Raw genomic sequence first — 24,481 nt, 5'->3', positions numbered from 1 at the left:
CTATTTAGAGAAGAATTAACACCATTTTCTAACATTCCTAACATCTATGTGCCTTTCTCAAACACTGACAACTATGTTTTCACACAGGCCATTGCCCAACGTGCAGAATAGCTTTCAGTCAATAATCAGTCTTTGCAAGTTCTGTCTAGGAAAAGTCGCAGCTAAAACTATAAATGAGAAAGTAGTTTATTCCTCTTACACATCTCCAGGTTTTAATCAAAATACCCTGTAATACTGAGCCAAATATTTTGGAGAAGTGGAATTGTTTCCATATCCACTCTGATGTTTCCATGGGCCAATCTAAAATCCTGCCAAAGAAAGAAGAGATTTATTTGACAAGGTCCCTGTCCATCAAATCCTATTGACTGGAATTATTTGTATTTTTTAACCTAACCTTCCTGCTGATTGCTCCAAGCTAACCATTCCAATATTTTACAGGAATGTGAATTCATGCAAAGGATGCATTTATAGATCCCATTTTCTATTCTTTTTTAAAGATTTGAACTGCATTAGCACTTTTCCAACTCTCTGAAATTTTCTTAGCTCTCTAGGATTCACACTGTTGGTTCAAAAGTTGCCTTAGCTACTTCCTCCATAACTCTCGGGAGCAAATTAGCAAGAACTGCCAACCTGGAAAACCTTGGAAGCTTTCCATCATCCAAGGCAGGCTCACAGCTCTCACAGAGAACTGTCTGCGTTTTGCTGAGACAATGAGAGAGCTTGGCCTCTTCTGAAACCGTAACTGAAGGGAAAGAGGCAGAGCTGGGAACAGAGAAACAGGGAACACCCCAAAGAGTCATGGTCTCATTGCTCTGGTTCCTATGCACCCATCATCAACAGCAGGAGTGCACATACCCATCACTGCCTCAGAGAGCACCCTTTCACTTCACAGTGACACCAGCAGCCTGTCTGCCTTTCTGGGCTTTTATCTACCTAAAGCTCACGAGCCATGACTCTGGTGGCACTACACAGCCTACTGCCTTCAACCATCTGCGTTGCCTCTATCTTGAGATGACCCAAGTTGACTCTTGCTTTTTCCCAGTATGAACAGGTATGACCCAAAGATCTTTGTGTTCCCTATGTAAAATTGAAAAGTGCTCTTATTAGCAAATTGGTTACTGAAATTCAATCACTTTCAAACAATTTCAATCATCTTTATTCTTCCACCACAGTTTGTAAATTATAGTTTCCATGACCAGTTTTCTCAGGTATAGCAATATATATACCATAGCAGTATAAGTTGTTGCATTCATTTATTACCATTTTGGCATTTTATTCTAAACAAAATTGTCATTAGCGTGATTACAAATCAAAGAGATTGAGAACTTGCCATTGCTTCATTTATATCTCTCTGAGCAGTTCCAGCAAATCATGCACAATTTCCAACTTCTCAAGGTGAAGTACTACACAACTTCAACTACTAAACAGGCATGAATTCAAAGGGAGGAAATGAGGAAATGTAACTGAGGTTCCAGTAGAAGAAAATACGGAGAAATAATTCAGATTTTATCATAAGGACAGGAAGGAAATCAAAGGACAATGATTTATCTTTTGTCTTTTAAATGCAGTATTTTGTCTGTCAGACCCATTCATCTCGTACAAAGAAGAGCAATAGTATACATTTCCAAGATAAAATCAATTATGCATTATCTTAGAGTTGAACAATGTGATTCTCACAGAGGCCTTAATACGGCTTACACATCATTCTTATTCCAGATCTCTGAACAAAGCTAAATTTCACTGACGATTCATTGTACAAATTCCAATTTACAATCAGCCAGTTTTTCCCAATATTCTCTTAAAGTATGAAATTGCAAAGGCCGTGTCTGCATGAACCAGGATACGGATTTTGAAATATAACAAAAATTAAGTAGCAAATTAAGAGACTCATTGGATTCAATTCATTACCTCAGAGAACTTTTGCTTAAAATATCCTCCCATATTTTATGTCAGTTTTTTAAATGAGTGAAGAAAGCTTTTGTTCCTCAAAAATGCCTGAACTGTGGCCAATTTAGCTGCACTTTAATTAGTTTCTTAATTTATTTCCATTATGAAATAAAATAGGGAAATAATTCTTTATTCTGTATCCCATTAAAATGACATTGCATAAGTTAGACTATTTTGTTATCAAGTTTGAAGCAACTTATTTTTATAAAAGCTAAAAATAACATTACAGTTTAAATAATATTTGCCAAGTTTTGGAACTCACAAAGACATGGTAGAATTTGCTGAAAAATTTGCACTGTTTATAATGCTTAGCCCATTTTCAAAGGAAAAGATGATCCTTACTCAGTTCATTTCCCTTTCCAACAACATTCTCTTAGAAACACAACTTTTTTTTTTCCTATCATGAAGCATTTCAGACAGTTGCACTTGAGCCTTTCCTTGAGTGTCCTAGTTGTGATCATGTTGTATTTCAAATGTGTTTTCACCAGCAGGACAACGGGCAGCCTAGGAGACATTTCACGCGTTGAGGCTGAGCAGACCTACTCTGGCCAAGTCATTCTCTTTCCATCTCTGGCACAAATTGGAAGGAATGGAAGGACAGCTGCAAAGCGCTGGGAAAGTGAGCCTCAGTGAACCAAGGGGAAAGAAACTTTCAAAGTGCAAAGTGCCTAATCTAGACAGAATTTTGCTTTAAGGGCATAGGGAATATAAAGGACATTTACTCAGGGAGTCATTCACGGCTTTCCTTTTAAAAGGAACCATCTCTAAAAAAAGCAGAATCCCTCAGTCTCATCACAGAACATCGTGAGCATACATAAGAAATCTGAAATCTCAGTCAGCAATGAGAGGTGCATCAAAACATTTTTTTTTTGGACTTTAGCAGATAAATATGCAGAATGGAAAAGCTGCAAATGAATTCTTCCTCTACTGAGCACAGCTAATTGGGTACAAAGAGGTAAGCATTCAAGAGTCAACAAAGGCTTTCCCTTGCCCACACAAGTACCTTCAACTACAAGCTATGGCATTTATTTTTTTTCTCTTGTCCCGTTAAAGTTTCATTACTCTCGCAAAAGAAAAAAGAAAAAAGGACTTCCTCCAAGAGAAAGAACTAAGAAAGTCAGACCTATTGCCTGTTGACAGAGGGAATGGAGCCTGTGTTCCATCAGATAGAAGATGGAACTGAGCACTGTTCCATCTAGCTAGCAACACTGTAGTAGTTTTACAGCTATGGAAGGGGTTTGAGCTCTGGCAGGTTGTTTTTGTGCAGTGTGCTAAAAGGAAGGCAGTTTCTCAGAATGAGTCCCACAGGCAAATGAATGAGTGTTCTACAAATTCTAGGATTTAGGCAGGAGACCTCAGCTGCTGCAAAGTAATTCCCCATTTCCAACACATCTCCTTGATATACAAAGCAATTTGGGCTCTGATGGAAAGGAACTGTGTTTGAAGAGCACAGCTGGAGTGCAGTTGAGTGGGGACGGCTGCTCACAATACGAACATGGGAAGGGAGACGGCAGTGCAGAAATCAAACACAGCAGCCTACAAATGATGCAGCAGTTGTTCTCTCTTCTCCTGAGAGCCTTCCTCAAACAGCAGGACTGAGAGTCCATTCAGTAAATGACTGAAAGGAGCTCGGACTTCCCGATTCCCATTAGATTAGCTCAGCGGGGAATTTGGGGGCATTGTTTTTCTTTGTTTGTTGCTTGTGTTGTTTTTGTTTGGTTTTTACAATATTCCTAACAGTTTTTGTTTAACAAGTTATTGAGATTTGTACACTTTTAGTGTGATTTCATCAAGACTGTCTTGCAATGACCTGGTCTCATCATCTTTGTGCCTTTGTTCACAGAATAACTAGCAAGCATTTCTAGCATGGCATAATACGGCACTCTATAAAATAAGAAAAGGTAGCACTATTTATAGATGGCAATCAAACTGTACTTTACAAATCTTCCAGCATATATAGTGCACATACCTCAGAAAAAAGGACTAAGAAATATATTTACACATACTCTAGGCTAAATCTGCTGATCCACAATGGTAAATCCCACTCAGAACTAATTTCCTTATTTGAAGCTTAAGAAAATATCATGCAATCCACATTGCATATTACATTCATTGACTAGATAATAGCTGGAAGGAAGACAGCTCATAGAGAAATAGATGAGAACTAGGGGTGAATTCCGTGATAGATGCCTTTGCATACTTTATGTACATTTACACATATATATGCACACTTACACAGTCTAGCAGCTGTAGCTGACTGAGCTAAATTATCCTGCAAAAAGCTCTTGGCCACCTATCTAAAGAGTAACTGGGCAAAGCTAACCTCTAGCTCTGTAAATAAATAATCAAATTCTGTCAGGTAAACAACCAAGAACCACGATATTTATTAGCTTACATTATTTGCACAAATGGTGCAGCTTGACTGTATACAACATGGTCAATTTTTTTAATAAACTTGCTTAACATTTACCAAAAACATAAGGAAGAAAAGCCACACTTCATTCACGTGTTTAAAGATGAACTTTCAATTTCAGAAAACTATAGCTTTTCAAGAACTTTTTGTCTTCAGTGTTTGTTTAGGACCATATTTTTCATAACCACTTAGAATAAAAAAGCTTATAGCATAGCAGTTTATAAAAAATGTTCGCAGCATGGCAGTACTAGTTATGGAACTAGTTGGTTGTGAAAGAATATGTAAGGTACTAACAAGAAAGTTCATCAAAACTGAGTACGACTCAGACTGCAAAGCTGGGTCACTGTATATTAGATATGAAATATGCACTGTTTTGCAAAACATCACACAGACTTAGCAGAGAGTCAGCAAAACTTCCATATAGCTGGACTTGTTAATTTCAATCTAGTTTAAATGCATTAAAATAATGTGCACTGGTTACAAGCTATGCAGAGCTTTATTTCAGGAAATGTTGTGGGAGTCAAACCTTCTGACTTTCAAAGTGTGTACATGGTTCACAGTGTGTACAGCTCTCAGAAAGCATTTCCTAAATGCCATAGTAAATGCAAAAAACAGCAGCAGTAATAGAGGATTTGGGACTCAGAAGAAGTGAGACTGGCTATAGCCAACCATTAATGATAGAAGTGTTTGTTTGCATTGTGATAGCAAGTTCCAGTCCAGCCACCAGAAACAGAAAGCAAGCTGTCTGCAACAAGGAAGTAACAGCAATGCAAAACAAAGTGGTGTTTGTGTTTGCTTTTAGGTGATATACACACATAAATTGTATTCTTTCAGGGCAGCATGGCTAAGACTGATGCAGAGTGATTATTTACAAGCTATCAACCCTCCTCTGCACTTACAGCTGAATGGTAAAACAGGTGAATAAATAGCAAGGAAAACAGTAAAACCCTAAAATAGCCTCGGGAATATTTGTGTAAGCCAAATACCACCATATATTAAGAACTAAGAAGGAAATTAGGGCCTGATTCTCTGCCTGTGAGCTCCACTCATTATAGGGAAGGGGTGGTGTTGAGAGAGCAGGTTTGGCTTATGTGAACCCTCAGAAAGTTTGCAGATGACACAAAACTGGGAAACGCGGGTTGATACATTGGAGGGCCATGCTGTCACCCAGATGGACCTCAGACAGACTACAGAGACAGACTACAGAAATGGACTAACATGGTTCCCATGGAGTTCAACAAGAAGAGCAGAGTTCAGCACCTGGGGCAGAACAGCTCCAGACCCAGCGACGTGCTGAGAGCAGCCAGCTGGAAAGCAGCTCCGCAGGAACGGACTGAGGGCTCCTGGGGAACACAGCGATGAACAGAGCCAGCAATTCACCCTTGCTGCTAGGGAGACTAACAGTGTTGTTAGCTGTGTTCAGCAAAGTACTGCCAGCAGGCTGAGGGAGGTCATACTTCCTCTCCACTCGGCCCTGATGAAGACACCATTGGAGTGCTGAGTCTGGTACATCTTTCTTATGAGGAAAGCATGGAAAAGAAGAGGATCAGGAGGAAACTCCTCAATGTCTACAAATAGCTGAGTGGAGACTGCAAAGAGGATAGAGCCATGCTCATTTCAGTAGTGCCCAATGTCAGGACAAGAGACATAGATACAAACTGAGAAACACAGAAAGTTCCCTCTGAAGGTCGTGGCACCCTGCTCTGGGTGTCCCTCCTCGAGAAGGGATTGGTCTAGATGGATGCAGTGCTCCCTTCCAAATTCACGTTCTAATATGCTGTGACTTAGTGAAAGATGGAGTGACCAAATGGCTCAACTATACTAATGTCTGCACTAATAGAAAATGCACTCAAGACTTCTGTTTGACCGTTTGATATGTTGCAGAAAAATCGATCTGCTCTTCTACACTGAAATTGTTATGAAAAATAGAAAAATCTGATCCAAATCAACAAAACTAGCTAATCCTAAAGAAAAAATTCAGAGATTTCATATCTCTTGACAACCCAACAGATATTTGGGAAATAAAAATCTATGGCTTCTGTGTTATTCCTTATTTCACTACTCAGACACAAAACTCAATAGCTTTTCTTCTGTACGTGTCACAAAACAGCACTTGCTTCATTTTAAGGCTATATCGTCCTTCTTTACTTGCTATCTATTTGCCAGCAAAACAGTCACATCACTTTACAAAGAACAACATGTCAGTTAAGCTGACCTGCCAAATCTCATCAGAGCCACTCAAAGCTGGGCACATGGCTCTCCTTTTGCCACGAGGTTGTCTGTGTTGCCTGGACACAAGGTGTCACTGTTTTACCAGCCCAAAGCAGCTCTGCACCGCACCCAGAGCCAGCAATGCAATGCACCAGAGCCAGCAATGCTGTACTGCTACAGGAAGTCATTGACAGTGTGTTTATCACCACATGACAAGTCTACTCAGAAGACTGGAGTCACCCTTCCTACTGCCTAATGAGGCCATGGCCAAAAGACAATGAGATCTGCACAATAAATCAGTGACACTTCCCTCACCTCCAGCAACCACAGGCTCAGCCAGAGGTAGCACTACAGGACCATTTGGGTAGTACCTCACAAGCACTGAAAGCTGTATGAGGTGCCCAAACGATAGCATATTTGACCTCCAGCTTCCTCTGTAGAAGCCACAGACCCAGTACTAGCCGTGCAAGATGTCATGGACACCCTCAAGTATTTCAAAAGACACAAAGACACAGGTGAATACACCTGAATTGATCCCATTGTGTTTAATAGCCCTTCAAATATGACCTTCCCCTGAATCAATTTGATTTGAAAGATCTGAAATTATTGGTACCCAAAAGGTCCCAACACAAGGAGTTTCAGGAACGTGCTATATGCAGATCCTTCTGCTTTCACACGTTGTGAACCTACCACCTGTAAGTTGTAGCTGATGCCCACTTTTCTCATGAGTGAAACTTTCAGACCTTTTTCAGGTGCCTCTTTCCTAGCCTGAAGCATTCCAGTCTGTTTGACCACATAACTGATGGTTATTCGGGAGCTTTTTCCATATCTTTCTTTCCCCCTTTTACTCTCTTGTGTGTTTTTCTATAAAATCTGATAACTAGCTATCTTGGATTAAAGTGAAACGACTGCTTGCTATTTTTCAGTGCTGTATGAGCTGTACCCTTGTTTCTTTACTATTCATTTTCATTTTTAAAAGGAACTGGTGAATAATGGGCTCGGTTTTCTTTGTAATTTGGCTTTGTGGTTCATTTGTGTGACCAGATTTGAAACACAACAGAAGTAAATAAACAAATCTGTAATTGAAATTTGCAGTATGCACACCTGAGGGGAAAAGTGCTTTCTGTCAACCTCAGGGATAAATAACACCCACATCCATCGTCCTGCAAATCAGTTACTTCTGCTGAAATTTAAAATCTTACAGTTCAACGGCCTAACCAAAAGGAGGCACATATTAATGCTCCACTTTCAATGGCAATGGTGTCATCAGCTCTTATAGAAAAGTTTCTGTAAACGTTTCTTTCCTCACTCAGAAAAGGCATAATTTGACTGTGGAACGTAACTATTAAATGAACCATATAAAGCTACACTGAAGAAAAAGCTCTTCAGCTGCACTGTAAGGTAATCTGGGCCAGGTCAGCCACGGGCACAGACATCAACCAGTCCTCATGATGTTCTACCCTTTGACAAAACCCCCCAGGGTTTTCCTACAGTGACTTCATCTCAGGTTGGCTGGTGTCAATTAGTTACCCCGAAGCAAAAATACATTTTAAAGCAAAAACTACATGCTGTAGTCAAGGAGTAAGAGCAGAGGTGAAGAAAGCAACTAAGCCCCTTTTCAATGTTTGTTAAGCTGTTTAGCCTGGCTGGCAGTTGGGCACAAGGCAATTATTGATGTGCAAACAGCACTTTGCACACACTTTTAATTCATATATTTAAATAGAGAGTCCATTAAATCTTTTATTTGCATACACTTCCACTGGGGAAAAAAGAAAAAAAAATTACTCTTACAAAATAAATTCATTTGCTTTCAAGATTAAGGTTCAGTACTGTAATTGCAAAAAAGCAAATATAATACATTTTTCCTGTCCCCAATTTCAGCTGGTGCTTTTACAGAAGCACAGTGTTATACCACTGTCTTGTTTTTCATCACTATTTTTTGATAATTCCAAGGCTGGAATTATTCCTATAGAAATTTATGCCTCTCCTCCTCCATGTCCTTCCACCACGAAAAAACATCAAATAGAATTCAGATGGAAACAATTGTCCTTGCTTTTCTGTTAGAAAAGCCTAGCAAAGACAATATTTAGGGGGAGACTGTACACTGAAAGCATGATTTTAGAGATCATCATATATTGTAGCTTGTCTATTCTCGAGAACCCATTACATTTGTTAGTTAAGTAGGAGAGCATCTTAAAAAAAAAAACCAACATTGAAGATATTAAGATTTTCAGTTAGGTCAGCAAGAGTGGCTATAAAAGAAATATGAAAAAAGAAGGCAATGGAACGAAGAAGATTGCTTTCAAAATTATAACTACCTTATAGTCAAACAAGTATTTTTAAATTGCTAGACTTGGAAAAGGTCGTGATCTTTGTATTTTATATTTGTGATTCAACGTATTTCTTAGTGGGTAACTTTACATATGGCATATAACTACCTCCTTATAGGGACACATATTTACCTTTCAAGGAGCCTGTTCATAGTATCAACAATTTACTTGCAAAACTGATCAAGAGCTGTTAGAACTAATACCCTTCAGTATGCTATAGTTATCAAATGCATACTGTAAATGAAATAATAAGCTGCAAACAGTCTAAAACATGAAATCAAAATAGATGGGTTTGGATCTACTTCCTTTTGCATACTCAGGTTTCTTTCTATGGAATTCCTGCATTGCCACCTTAATTCCTCCATAAAGGCTTCTGGTGTTGAAATATGCTCTTAATGTATAACAAGTAAATAGCTTAAACTGCATTTTGGGCTGTATCCATCACCTCTTCACTTTTGTTATTCATTTCTCACTGTTGTATTTTCACAATGTTTAATTAGAAAATGAAGTCAAAGCCCAGAAAACAGACGGCTTAAACAGGCTTTGTAAATGTCGCATAACAACTGTTCTGTGATCAGAGTTTGGGGATGAAGCCTTCGTCCGTATTTTTAGATATGCTTTTATAGTACATGGAGATGTGGAAATGTTAACCAACAAAAGATGACCACGCAGAGAAAATGGAACCTGTACAGCTGTATAAAATCTGCTGTGTGTATACTGTGCAATACCTGATGTTATTTATAGTTTATATAGTTTATAACCCACTCCATCAGATATCATGACCCAAAATTCAATTTCAGGTCTTGCTCTTCTACTTGCAGCGCTGTTGCTTAATTAAGTATTAACAAATAAAAAAAGCCTACACTTAGTTCGAGCATTTTCAGAATTACAGGAACATATTGATTCATGCAATGTAATAAAGCTAAATCAAATCCCAGCAGCACATGACCATTTAAAATGGACTTAAGGCTTAAAGCTCCTTGTTATTACTTAAGCTGTGAGCTCAAGAAAAAATATACGTAATCTTGCACTAGAAAATTATTAGTGTTTCATAAAATTATTCACTCAACTTTAAAGAAAATGTAGTACAGATAAGTAACACATACATCAGCTCATACTTCTATTTTTTTCAGGCAAAGAATATCCAGCTTGGTAAAGGTCAAGTACCATGAATTTGATCTCTGCCTTGTGCGTTCTCTGTCAAGGGCTTACTCTTGCAAGCAGAGAAGGAAGGATGCAGCCTTCTGCACGGCGGGATCTTTCCCGGGGAGCATCCATTCACACTTTAACGAAAGCAACACTAGAGGGCATTGCTGTAATATTCTTCGCCTGAAAGCTGACAACTTCAATGCATTTCTTTCCATGAATGTTAATTGCCTCCACTTTTAACAGAATTGTTCTGTTTGTTAGCTTGTTGCCATACTGAAGTGTTAGCCATAAAAACTTCATTGCACTGAAGCAGCCAAGGAGCTTTCTGGAAAACACTGTAATGCTCAGGGCCGGCTGCCGGCAGTCAAGGCACACAATCAGCCACACACAAAGCCTGTTCAGGCCACAGTCTGTCGCTTCTGCAAAGCTGGACCTGTGCTGGAAGAACCCCCGGGAGGCATTGGCTCAGAGGCAAATCGTGGGGTTGGGGGTAAGTTGCCACCGTGGCTGCCCAGTGGTCGCCAAGGCTTACAGCCCCACCAGAAGCCCTGTCACTCCGCTCTTGGATAGTTATAATAAATTTAATTTGGGATGTTTAAACAGAGTGCTTGCTGAGTTCCTCCATGGCAGAGGGCCGAGGAAGGAGGTTTTGGGGAGGTTTGGGAATGCCACTACAAGGGGAGTGAGTACATATCACTCCCCAGGACAAGCACTACCCAGGAGCAACGACTTCTAGGTCTCACTACCCTAGAGGCAGTATTGCACTCCACCATCATGCCACGGCCTGAAGCTCACACTGTATTCCGAGGCAACTATCTCTGTCAGAAAGAAAGGCTTTTGCCCTTAAGAAGTACCTGAATTGTCCCCATAATGTCTAAGCCTCGTGCCCGCTGCAGGCAGTCCCATGTAGTAGCAGTTGGTGAGCTCCTGGTAGCTACTCTCGAGCTTCAGAGGATGAGAAATCCTAAGATAAGGAATGAATAGGAATGGGGAAAATGCAATAAAAATGCAGAATATCCCACCCCCTAAAAAAGAAAGAAAGAAAAAAAAAGAAAGGGTTTTAAATTCATGTGGCATGCATATACAGCAAAAACAAAAACATGATCCCAGGCAGCTTTTAATTTAGTTAAGTACAGAAATGTAGAATGAAAAACGCACAGAAATACATAACAGTCATACTAGCATAAAACCTTTCTGATGTACTCAATTTTGCCATCCTATTTTGTTAAGGTTTATAATGATCTTTTGCTCTTTACATGTAAGGTACAGGAATAAAGAGAAAGGTCTGAAATTATCATCTAGTTATTCATTCACCAACTACAATGGACATTATCTACTAGGAAGGTGAGACCAAAAGAAGGAAATGAGCTTATTTAGGACAATCAGCACTACAGTGCAGGTGATCAAAAACCCAATGAATGGAAAATGCAATTATTACTATACTTCATACTCCTATACACAAGCCAAGAAATGTGGTACCACAATGGAAAAAGGGAATGTCATGCCATTAACAAAAATTAGTTAAAAAAATAATTCTAACAACCAGTATCTCCTAGATCATATCAATAAAATCACTGGCACAGTCAGATAGTTTTTCATATAAAATAAATAACTGGGTAGGAAAGCAAATAAATAAATAAATAGGGGTGTGTTTTCAGGACGGTTAACTTTTGACTGGAAATTTGCAAGTGGAAACACACGTGAAGAAACAATGCAAACTGTGAACCTGATGTACCTGAAGCTCACCTACTATGTGTGCCCCATATAGCTGACTTTTACATGAGCTGGGATCGTGTCTGGACAATAATGCTGTCGTTAAATCAATATGTGTCAAAGCTCCAGTGGTACCCAAGGAACACTCTGAACACCACGGCAACTTAACTGACAAGCAGAAGCTTATTAATCTGCCATAATTCAGGCTCATTGCATTACACACTCACACCCTGTCCTTGGTTTACTAACTGATGAAACAACAGAAGCTGAATTTCATGGCAAGATTTGATTATCGCCAGCAGAAGCTTGACAGAGCTGGCCCTGAGGGGCTTCCCTGAAACCTGATGGCAGATGCAGTGAATACAATATTGACGTATTGGCAGCTATTTGCCCAAGTTTCTGTTTAAAGGAGCTAAAAAGTAAGGAGACAGGAAGAAAATGTTAACAGCTTCAACCCAAAAGGGCCTGGAAAGTCCTTACAAAGCAGGGAAAGTTAGCTGAGAAATAAGCTACCATTATTTGTAAGGCATTCAGGGAAATTAAAAACTTTTGCTTTCCTCCTTAATACTGAGTAATGCAGTATCTCTACTGTATCACCTGGTTTTCCCTCTCCCAAAATGCAGGGCTGCATAGGGCTGCTTTCAGGGAATGCTCCTATAGTCAAGCAGTGTGGGTTTGTAGCAGTAGTCCTGACCTCATCCTGAGGCTGCATGCAACAGTACAGGCACAGCCAAAAACAGTTATGTTATTACCATTGAAATCAGAACTAAGCTCTTTGGCTTGATTTACAGTAGAAATTGGGCTTTTTTTTTTTTTTTTATCTTAGCACAATCAAATCAATTCAGTACTCAGAAACCAGAAAAATATTTTTTCCATAGTCTTTAGAAATGAAATGTTAGTTTGACTTGCCTGTCAGCACTGAAAACTGAATTACAGCTCATCTTCTCTCAGTCTAATATGCACTATTTGTACATACCGAGTCAGACTGTACGATGTAGGAGAATTCATCCACACATCCCACTAGCTTTAGTCTATACACTGTGGTGTGCGTTCCTGCTTAACGCTTATTTCCCCACTGCTTTGCTGTGCGTTGGTTCACAGCGAAAAGACAGGCTGGTTTATACGGGAAACAGATTTCAGCATGACAGGTTAAAGTGACAATTTGGCATTCTCAGAATTTTATCCCAGACTCAAAATTTTGTGTGCTGCCCACAGACCCATACCTACTAAAATCAGGGGAGCAAACCCACCCAAAAATATTTATCATCTTGGAACTCAGCTGCCTTTGAAGCATAGTGCTGCCTGCTACCATGGCTATTTTATATGTCATTATATGATGTACAAAAAATAGATTAAAAATATCATAAATCACATTTTACATTCTTCTTGCTGCGAGTATCACTGAAAACCCTATCCATGACTAATGTTTTACCTGGACCACTTTACTTCTGCTAACAATTATACAAACTGCAGTATATTCATAAAAGTATTTCAAAAGGCTCTTTTTGCAATAAGGACCTTGCAGCACTACAGGGCTGTTTAAGAAAGAGAACTTTGAGCATTATAAGCCTTTACTCTCACCTACACTAGATCAGTATGAGGAAGCAGGCTCCCAAGAAAACAGACGCAACACCTGCAAGAGGCCTAGAGAATGTTTCTTTAGCCTCAAGCATCCTTCTTGGAGGTGGGGCCAATTCTCTCATGAAAAAGGAGAAATAAAAGACAAGAAGACACTTCTTGAGAATGCTCCAGAATTCAAAACAGGACCAAAAACACGGTAGGGCATTGGCTTTGTTTCAAAACAAAACTTCAAAATAAAATGCATATTAAAACAATAAATAAAAGAAGAAAAAGAAAGAAAAGGCAAAAGAAAGGCCGTAACATATGTGCTTATAAGAAGTTAATATTTTCAAATCCTGAGCAGAGGGAGGCCTCTGCCATATGCATCTAAATCTTGCAAAAGTCTAAAATTTAGGTCACATCTATTTAGGACACTGAGCATCCCTTTTGGCAAGTTCAACAAGGCTTCACACTGAGCTACTTGAGCTGTCTTGCTCAACATGCTAGCCTTTCACATCTAGTTCTGAAATGCTCCCCTCTCTCCAGGTGCTGTATAAAGTTTCCATGGGTTTTATCTCAGGAGTGAGGACTCAGGAGATAGGACTAGAAATAAGGAACTGTAGTATTGAAGATGAGAGAGCACACGTCTTTCACAGTGACATCCCTGTGATCTCTCAAAGTGCTTCAATGGCAAAGGTGCCTAAAAGTGAGTGCGCTGCTTTAAGTCATGCGAATCGTACGCTATGCTTTTGTGCAAAGAAGAATACAGCCAAATGTATCTTAACCATTAACTTACTAATACTTGGGTCATGAATTAGGAAAACCAGAGTTATTAGGAATGAGAGGAATGTTTTCTCATAGGCATATGCGCAGCCAGTTCTTAATCCTAAATCTTCTTCAATTAGTATGCTTCCTAAGTGCCAAGACTGAATTCCTCCAAAGTCCTTATATCAAAGCTTTTGCATAAGCATAAGAATCAAAGTACTCTTTCAGTCCAGTATATGTTCTTTGTTTGATCCTATACCCCCTGATGACTCAGGAGAATATTGATGCAATTATAGAGGGTCATTTGGTTAAAGTTTCCTTTGAAATATGAAGACCAAAGGACATAACTGAGACTAATACAACCAGTGCATCTAAGAATTGAACTCTGAAATGTGTTGACATTTTCCAGTTATTCTAAGCAAATACATTACCTAATTGTTTATTATTCCTTGAACTAACACAAAACTTCAGGAATTACAAAGTAGGAAATGCAAAGGATGAAAGGAAATGGAAAGTATCTCATCATCAGTTGGGGTTGTGCAACGACAACATGTAAAGTAAAAACTGACATTAATAGCCTCATTTTTTAACATTGCAGTCTGCAGCTTTATTTCCAAAGTAGACAGTGCATTTGGGCATTATTTTAGGCTTTGGTCTAACCATAAGTGCAATTACAAATCAAAGACTATTTCTTTGTTGTTTTAATCCACAGTCGTCTAACGTGAGCCAGCAGTGTGCCCAGGTGGCCAAGAAGGTCAACAGCATCCTGGCTTCTACTAGAAACAATGCAGCCAGCAGGAGCAGGGAGGTAATTGGCCCCCTGTACTCAGCATTTGTGAAGCCGTATCTTCAGAACTATGTTTAGTTTTTGGCCCCTCACTACAAGAAAGACATTGAGGTCCTGGAGCGTGTCCAAAGAAGGGCAATGAAGTTAACAAAGGGTCTGGAACACAAGTCTTACGAGGAGTGGCTGAGGGCTGAAATTGTTTAATCTGGGAAAGAGGAGACTCAGGAGACTCACTCTTTACAACTCCCTGGAAGATGACTGTAGTGAGGTAGAGGTTGGGCATTTCTCCTAAGTACCTGGTTACTAGAGAGGTACACATTACTACAGAGGTAATGACTTTAAGTTGCACCAGGGCAGGTTCAGGTTGAATATTAGAAAAAAAAATTCTTCTCAAAAGGAGTGGTGATGTATTGGAATAGGCTGCCCAAGGAGGTGGTGGAGTCACCGTCCCTGGAGGTGTTCAAGGAAAGAGTAGATGCAGCATTGAGTGATACAGTTTAGTGGGCATGGATGGTTGGACTAGATGATTTCAGAGGTCTTTTCCAACCTTAATGATTCTATGACTCTATAAATCAGAAAGGACAAGCATCAATAGGCAACAGTAATGTTTAACTTGTGCATCAAAGATTTTTCTTCCACTTAACAACTTGTGATAACGTAGACAAAGGAAATGCATGCCTTCACTGCTAATAGGGAAGACAGAAGATTTTTTCAATTCTATCCAAAGAGCAGTTCAACTGTCCATTTACCCACACATATCTACTATAGGCTAACGAAGTATAGGGTATGAAATGTTACCCAAACTGAAAAAAACACTCAAAATTCTTTCCATAGAAGAGATGCTTGAAGAATATAAGAGCTTATAAGCTTATACATATTTCCTTGTCTACTTGAACTACACAAATATTCAAGATAATCATGGCAACTATTTTCCTTTCATAATGGGAGATCCCCATGCATCAAGGAAGATGACTTCCTTTATAGTTACAAATAACTACCTTTGTAGTTATAAATCTGTAACTTGTCTCTGCACGTGCGACTGAGGTCTGGAACAAAACTTCAAAATTTTGTTTAGAGTTCAGTATTAACTTGACAGCAGTTTGTAAGAATTGTTCAGCGCTGTTTAAGGCATATGTAAAATATTTCATAAAGACCTTTAAGCTGTTAAATACAGTACAACTGTTAAGTCATATCATGGGACAACTTATTCAGGAAAGCAATTAACTGAGTTTTCTGAAAAACAGAGAAAGAGAGGAAAGAGAGATTTTTCTCATGCAGATTTCAGGCTGCAATGCCTATAACATCCACCCTCACTTCTTTTTTTAATGCTATATAAAATAATATGAAGATGTTCTCCACCTGTCATAAAGAGAAGAGAGACTGGGGGATTGAGGGAGGTGTTTTCAAAATACTGACTTTGAAATATAAACTTCTTTATATCAACTTATTTTCATCTTAAGAGAAACCAACTTTTAGGAGTCGCAGAACTCTTAATAAAACTGATGTGTTTTTTTAACAAACAGTTTAGGATCTTTATCCTCAGGACTCCAAGGAGACCTTCGTTTGATTTTGGAAATGCTTCATTTAAGAGAATGTTTTATCGACACTGAAGTGTGAGTATATGGGTAGTAGCATAACCTCGTATGTACCTTCGTAACTGGTTTGGATGTAATAGCAAGCTTTTATACAATAACTGTTTGATGCTGTAATTATGAAAGTAGTAAAATGTTTTATGTTACAACACAGCAATTTCATCTGCAGGATGAGTTTGTTACCTAGCAGCAGTGATGCACCACCTCAGCTACTGAAGGATGAAATGTAAGGGGCAACACTGGTAGAGGTCTGAATCAGCACAGGAAGATGCTCTGAGAGGTTCCTCACAAATGAAAAACACTTTCAACTCTGTGGCATATGTATCAGCAGATTGCAAATTCATGTGCTGGAGAGGCTCCCAAAACAATCTCACAAAGACTGCTGAACACCAGTGAAAGGGCAACAGTGGCTGGTATTTGAATCCAGCCAGCCCACTGAAGTGTGGGGTATTTTTCTTCCTTTCCTCTTTCTGCATGGAAAAGAAAGAACACGAATCTCTCTGAACAGGGAGAATAAAGAGCAACATTTTCCATTCCAGCCTATTAATTTCCACAAACTAACAGGAGCTGTGAGGAACAGACAGAGAAAAAAATACCAAGTAAAATTATTCTCCTACCAGTATTTTTGTGCCAAGGTGGCACTCCGAGACCTTAATATCATCGCTGAAAAGGATTTTAAGCAATGCACAACTGTATAAGATCACTTGGAAATTGCACTGTTGCCTATATTGGTTGAAGCTTGTAATCCTTTATCTCACTGAAGTGAAAACAGAAAGATCCAGGGGTGGCTACTTGCATCAGTCAAGGGAAAGCTTTGTTTCCTATCCTCTTAAAGATACAGTCTAAGAAAAAAACTATTAAAAAATACTAAAATACTGTAACAAGCCTCTCTAGGCTGGAGGAATGATGCAGCAATTCTAGTGACATTTTAAGAATCAATGAGTTTATGCATCAGAATAATTGGAAAAGGATTCTTTGAGAAGTACAACTAGTTGTCACCATATTGTAACCACTTGGCCCACAGAAAAGAAATAACATTGAAACTTCCTAACCAGTGCTGTATTAGCAGTGTGGCCACATTCCACAGTGGATGTGGACTCTAGTCCAAAATGTAGCTGTGAGTTGATGAGTTGGTACATTAGGGAGTAGTAAGCACTTCCAGTTCATTTTCCCATAGACACAAGCAAGAAACAAAGGCCTTTAAGGTTAAATGGGCTTAACAGGCAAGATAATGAGCAACCATGTCAAATGTGCACTCTTAGATTAAGTTGTCAGCCAAGAAGCAAAGAAGTTTGATGCCAAATTTCCCTTTTACTCAGCAGTAGTAAGGTGACATATGAAGATGGAGAGCTGAGTCCAGTTCTAGGCCTCCCAGAACAAGAAAAACATGGACATACTGGAAAGAGTGCAACATGAAGAAGGTGAAAAGACTGTAGCACCTCTCCTGGGAGGAAAGGCTGGGAGAGCTGGGGCTGTTCAGACTGGAGGAGGCTCAATGAGCAATTCATCAATGTGTATAAATACTTGAAGGAAAGGCACAAAGAGGATGGAGTCAGGTTCTTTTCGGCTGTATCCAGCTGGGAGAAGTATTTCTGTATTGTGTGATAATGGAGCACTGGCACAGGTTGCCCAGATGTTGAGGAGTCTCCTCGGAGATCTTCAAAAGCCACCTGGATGTGGTCCTGGATACTCTGTTCTGGGTGACTCTGCTGGAGCAGGGCTGGATGGACCCAGTGGTCCCTGCCCCCCTCAGCCATTCTGCCATTCTGCAAAAATAAGAGCTTTTACTTTAAAACATTGTTTGTTTTCTTTTTCAAACTGAACTCAGACACAAAGGGAAGGTGAGGCTCTGGGAAAAGGCACTCTGAGGAAGCACAGATTAGATCAGTGTGGAGCTTCCCTCTGCAGAGGTCTGGAAAGGGGACAAAAAGTGCAGGAGAAGACATAAGGCTGAGAACTGTGCTAACCCAAATGATGCATGTGGTCTGGCTGCTTGGGAATCAACCCATGATGGACAGGAAGGAGCAGTCAGGGTTGTAAGGGGAGAAGAGGAAGTAAGATCACTGAGAAGGGCCTAGAAACGTTAGGAAATAGAACGCAAGAAATATCTAACCTTAAAGTAATGAGTTAGATTTCTTCATTGAAAAAAAAAAAAAAGTCATTCTGTGTCTGTGCAGCCCAGGATAAGATAACACACGCTGAGATGAATGGATGAAACTGCTATGTCTTGAAAGTACTTTTTTCTAATGTTTCGTCTCACTGGCTAAATGCTTCCTATCTGGTAGCTGCAGAGTAACAAAACGAAGATGCAGAAGCACTCAGACTTGAATAAAAGCAAAAGAGCTGGAATGGCACCTAGATTTTGGTAGCAATGTAGGTTAAAGGCTGAGTTTACATCCTGACACAGAACAGGCATACGACCTGACATTTGGAGGACTGGCTCCAGAGGGACCAGAAATGGGACAGAGATACTATTAATTCCATAACTGTGTCATCAGTCTTAAGCAAGGACTCATGGCCAGAAACTTCACAGAAATCTACAGACCCATCTGTTTCTTGTAGTCCTCTGTCTACATGATATATATGATGGTCTACTTACTTAAAGACATAGCTGATTTCTTTTTCGCTATGGTAACACAGTCTTTGGAATGGTATAGCAACGACAGTAATTGATACAACAACAAAAATGATAATAATAATCCTTAATGGTAAGAGAGGTTCTAAAAACTATAAATCATTCATATCAGACACTAAGGCTTCGTATTTTCATCCTTCCTGTACTGGTTAGTAAGAAAAAAATGGTGTGGAAAAAAAAAAACAAAGAACTCCCAATTGTTTTTGAATGTCTTCTGTGCAAAAATAAATCACTTGAAGTCCAGAGATATTTTTGACATTGAGCTAAGGGTGTGTTATAAGTGAGTAGGAGGCTTGGTGGGTGAATATAACTGCTGTATTAGAGGGATGTATTAGAATCTATAAAGAGAAAAGTGTGGCTGCCTCCCTTTAATGGACATTAGCCACAATATCAGTCACATAATTCATCTTCGATAGCAATTCTGGTGAGAGGGGTGGTTTTTCTGTAAAGCAAAGCCATACATCAGCATTCAACACAATTATTCAGTTGGATGGCAAAAGCTGGTGCAGCTCCTCTGCTCCCTGTAAATCCTGTTGTTCTCATTCTCATAAGAACAGAAGAAAGTAAAAATGTTCATTTTTTGTGTTCCACTTCACATTTCTCATCTAGATCTTTACATAGCTACCCATTATTATCTTCTCAGTATTTTCTAATAACTTCCTAATCATCTAAACCTGCAATCAAGCACTGACTGTTTGAAAAATATGCTTTGCCCTACTAAGAGAAAACTTTTCAAATGCACATAGCATTTGAATTTATTTTTAAATATTTTGATAATTTATTGTGTAATGTTGGCACATGTGTGTGCATTAAATACCAAACTCTCTATTGGGTCTTGACAAAACAGATCTAAGGGAGATACGACCTTCAATAATAAGGTTTAGTTATGTAAAACACTTAAATTCTGTTTCTGTGTGGGATCTCCTCTTCTATAGATTCCTGTTAGGACACTGGCAGGATTTGGTTTTGGCCAAGTTGGTCAATGCAATTACAGCAAATCGCAGCTCCACTATGGGCACTTTTATTCAGATTAATGTCAGTCACACAGTAAATTAAATGGCCAGTAGATTGCTTTAATATCCTGAGTTAGAGATTGTTTAAATACCTTTGTTAATCTTGAATTATTTCAGCTGACTCTTCATTCACAGTGCAATGTAATCCATGACTAACGCTCCTGTTACAATTTTATTCTGCTGGAGTGTTCCTTACCTTCAAGACTCATCTTTGCTGAATCTTATCATCTGATTTGCAAAGCCAGGGATGCTGTCCAAAAATATGTTCCAGTTTCCGTACAGTATGTACTCTCAACAAAGTGTTTCACTTATGCATTTTTAGTTAGTGCTCAGTATTCCACATTAAGCTTAGCTGTCAGTTCCGGCATTCATAATTACATTGTTTGACCATACAAATATGAGGCCTGTTTGTTTTTCACTAATGTGACCAATATATTTAGCATTTCATGAGCTCTGGTATAAATAAAATATTGGGTGAAATCAGTTATTGGTGTGACTTCATTGAAAACAACAGAATTACCTCTGAGAATAATTTAGTCTATTTAGTTCTCATTTAATTGCACGTATTTACCTGTAATCATCTGCTTATTAAAACACAGCTACATCCACTTTAGTTGATGGCTCTGGGCCACATCCAAAGGCCATCCTAATCAGTGGAAGACTTCTCACTGACGTCAGAGTGCCTTACTTTGCGCTCAAAATGCACTACACTCAAATCCAACAGAAAATACTTTATTCAGTATCTTGATCACAGAGCTGCAGGTATTGAATTAAACTGAGACCCACTTTGCCTAACCAAACAGCCATACAGCAGGAGCGGTTCAACAGCTGTCCCCCTCCAACAGCCACAGCCAAATCAGTGCGATAAAACAGGAAAGGCAGAGGAGGGCATTTCGAAGTGGGGCTATAAATCATCACATGAAATGGCAGTCTAGAAAAAAAAGGCTGATGAACGCCTGGCAGTGTTTTATGCCATCTCAATACCCTGCTTTCCTGCTACCCCAGCAGAAGAAATTCATACAAATATCTTCTATATACAAATATTGTCACAAGTGAACAGGCACATTTAAGAGCAAAAGTCTTGTGGCCTAAATCTGAAACTTCTAAAGAGAAAGGAAGCACATGAATATTTTCTATACTGTAATGAAAATACAATATATCTCAAGCTAGGAACCAAATGCTGGCTGCAACTTATGCCTTGTGTGATTTGAAACCATATTACTTAAGAAATTGTTTCTGTCCCTATGAAACTGTGATTCTGTGAAATCCAACACAGCCAAGATCCACAGGGATGCTCAACTGTTTGTATGATACAAGTCAAAAGGATTTTTTCTTTTTTTTCTTTTTTTTTTTTTTGTGATGGAGGGGTCTCAGTTTGGGATTCATTTACCCAAAAATTTCTAAAAGCTCACATCTATTAATCTCCAAAATGTGCTGTAAAACTAATATCTTTTCTTAGGTTATGGCACAAGGACGTGCTAACACAAGAGGGAAATGTTATAATCATGAATAGTCCTCTAGTAGCATTTGGTGTATGTTAATGTATGAAATGCAACAAGACACAGGATACAACTGTACTTGTTGCATTGCATTTCCTGTAATTATAGCTTACATACCAAAAGAAGGGGGACATGTAAGACAAGGGAAGGACAAGTGCCAACCAGTGAGTTGTGAGAACTGTATCACCAGTAGTGGCCACTTAGAATCAGAAGCCCATTTGAGTATTCTGCTCAGAACAGGATTGTCTTCTCTCTGTTACTACTTCATTACTACTGTCTGCTTTAATTTCTTTTATTTGGAAAAGGAAATCACCTACTTCATCCCCCTTCTCTATTTTCTCTCATTATATCTCTGGCTGCTCTGTTCTTTTTCTCTCTGTAGAATAATAATTTCTTTTCTTTCCAAGAAGTTGATCACTTCAGGCATGAATTCCTGGATTAAATTTTAGGAGAGGAACTTCCTGTTCTTTGGTATAATTGGTAATCAGTTCCAAAAATGCCATAATATGTTCTGGCAGCCTCAGTTTTAGACTTTATAATTAAAGTTTCCATGAGCAACAAGAGGCAGTCTTGGGAGGAGCATAGGCTGAGGACCACTGGTCCCTCACCAGCAACATCCAGGAGGCAAGTTTACATATTCACAAGAGTACTTTTACTAGCCCTTAATTCTCTGATTCAGTAAAGCTCTATTCTCTACCGTACTGTCATCTGCTTTCTAGGCTATGTTCTACAAGTGCAATTGACACCACACCTGCCCACAGCAGAGTGACAGCAGTAGGTGTCTAGGCTATCCCCACACTTCTCCAGGTAGTGGTTGCAATATGTTATGCAGCAGAAGCACCATTTGATATGGGCTTTTTATAAACAAGATTGGATATTCCTACAAAAGGAATAGAAAGAAAGAGAAGCAATGAAAACACAAAGCTCCCATGGCATCACTCTGAGTAAGAGGAATGAATTTCCTCACAGAGATGCACCCTGCCCAAGGGAATTGAGGATGTCAATTAGACTTGTCAAGGTATCAACAAAACTGCTTGAAAAGATAAAAAGCAATAGAGAACTCTAAGGTATAAGCTATGAGGTCCAAGAGAGGAACTCTGATGCAAAAAATGCCTTAAGGAAAATACAAAAAAAAAGCCTGAAATCGAGGAAGCAGCATTTATAGAGAGTAGTTCCAAACATAAACCATGAGAGTTAATTCATTTCAGTGGGTAATGTCACAAAGACGAGTATTGACAGTATTGGTTGCTAACTTTCTGCAGACTCTGAAATAGATGGAAGAAGAAGAAACACTTGCAATTCAATTATATATTAATTTCCACTGCATTACGTTAGCCCTTTTCTTTGAAATGTTCTCTTTGCAATTTTCAGCAGACTTCAAAATTTTGCAGGCACATAAATCAAGGAGGTTCTTTATGCCCAGGCATTTCTCATCCCTGTTTCACACAGTAATATGGGCACTGCTGTCTAAGTGGTATGAATTCTCAATATTTTACTTCTATTATGCATTCATTGCTTTAGAATCAACATTGGTTAGGAACAATTAGATAACACAGATGTTTTACTCAGGGCAATATTCAGTTCCTGAAAACACTTCTTGAGAGAGATATGTTAGTGAAATTGGGAAAAACAACTCATGGTCTCTTATCTTGAGCACTGACCTGTGACGTGGAAAAGGCAAATTAAGTCAAGCCATTAAGTCGAAGCACAGTAAGAATTGACTGCCCTTTCTCTTCCTAGAAGCATCCTGCCGGCACTGAAATGGGAGGGAAAGGGAAGGAGAATGCAGTCTGACATGGCTATGAATTTAGTTTGTTTTAAACACTTAAAGTAGCAAGGATGTAAAACAGATTCCTGAAATATGAAATAAGGACAAAAAAGAATACTAACAATAAAATAAAACAAAATAAAATAAAATAAAATAAAATAAAATAAAATAAAAAAAAATAAAATAAAATAAAATAATGGGGCTTAAATCAGACATTGTGGTAAATGATGATGCTATTTCAGTGATCCAAGTGATTGTTTTCAGTCTTAGATACTGCATCCCTAAAAGAGTCCCTCCTAATGAAATTCTTGGTTTCGGTGAGGGCTGATCCCAACATCTCTCTACGACAAATTGAGGTAGATGTGTCAGGCAAAAAAAAATAACAGAAAAAAGGAAAGAAAAAGATTAAAAATCATCAAATGCTTCTGCTGCATCTTTTATTTCTGTTTAGTTGCTAATTGGCTGCTGCTCTGACTGCACAGCAGATGCATGGCTCTGGGAAGCAGAGCCCCATCGGTCCCAGTATCGCCTCTGCAGTCCTGCAGAGCAGGGCTGCACAGCCTGATGACACATCTCCAGCCTTGTCTGACATGGCACAGTCTTGAGGAAAAGGCACTTGTTTTGAAGCCTTTGACAAGAAAACACACTTCTCTCTGAGTAGGTTTGCCTTCTCACTGCTTGTCTTTCAGACAGTGTTACTCATGCATATTGTGAGAAATAAATGCAGCCAGGACCTTTAGACATATGCACCACTGCAAAGCAAATAAAATAGAGAAATGCAGCATAACTGCATCATGGAGCCAGTGTCCCCCAGTGTCATCACGTACTGGTGTGTGGCTACTGTGGAATGCACTTCCCATGATTTCCAACATCAGCCATCTTCTCCCCATGACTGGCCTAACTGGAACAAATGCCTTCTTATCCTTTTGGATGAATTTAATTCTTAAGCATGACAAAGGTGTGTGGTAGCACATATATGTGCTAATGATGCAATATTCATCAAAAACATATTTAGAAGCCAGAAGGACCTAGAAAAGTAAAATAAAATATTTGGAGTTGCAGCAACTTGAAAGCCAGGGAACATGAAATGCCTTTATTT

General features: G+C 39.1%; 1 protein-coding gene across 8 annotated transcripts in view; it reads right to left on the bottom strand.

The window, feature by feature from the left end:
- The window catches only part of DLGAP2 (DLG associated protein 2), a 459,829-nt gene that overhangs the window by 413,858 nt on the left and 21,490 nt on the right, over window positions 1-24,481 (bottom strand). For 2 of the 8 annotated variants that reach the window (XM_048936875.1, XM_048936874.1), the window contains exon 2: window positions 10,905-11,014. The exons of the other annotated variants lie outside the window; for them this stretch is intronic. In XM_048936875.1, the coding sequence (XP_048792832.1) occupies window positions 10,905-10,919 (15 nt within the window). In that variant the 5' untranslated portion in view covers window positions 10,920-11,014. The remainder of the gene's footprint in view (window positions 1-10,904; window positions 11,015-24,481) is intronic. 8 annotated transcript variants of the gene reach the window in all.

Source organism: Lagopus muta, chromosome 2 (assembly GCF_023343835.1).
Source record: "Lagopus muta isolate bLagMut1 chromosome 2, bLagMut1 primary, whole genome shotgun sequence".
Taxonomy (NCBI): domain Eukaryota; kingdom Metazoa; phylum Chordata; class Aves; order Galliformes; family Phasianidae; genus Lagopus; species Lagopus muta.
The sequence above is the reverse complement of the archived record's forward strand: the minus strand, read 5'-3'. Positions and strand labels throughout refer to the sequence as shown.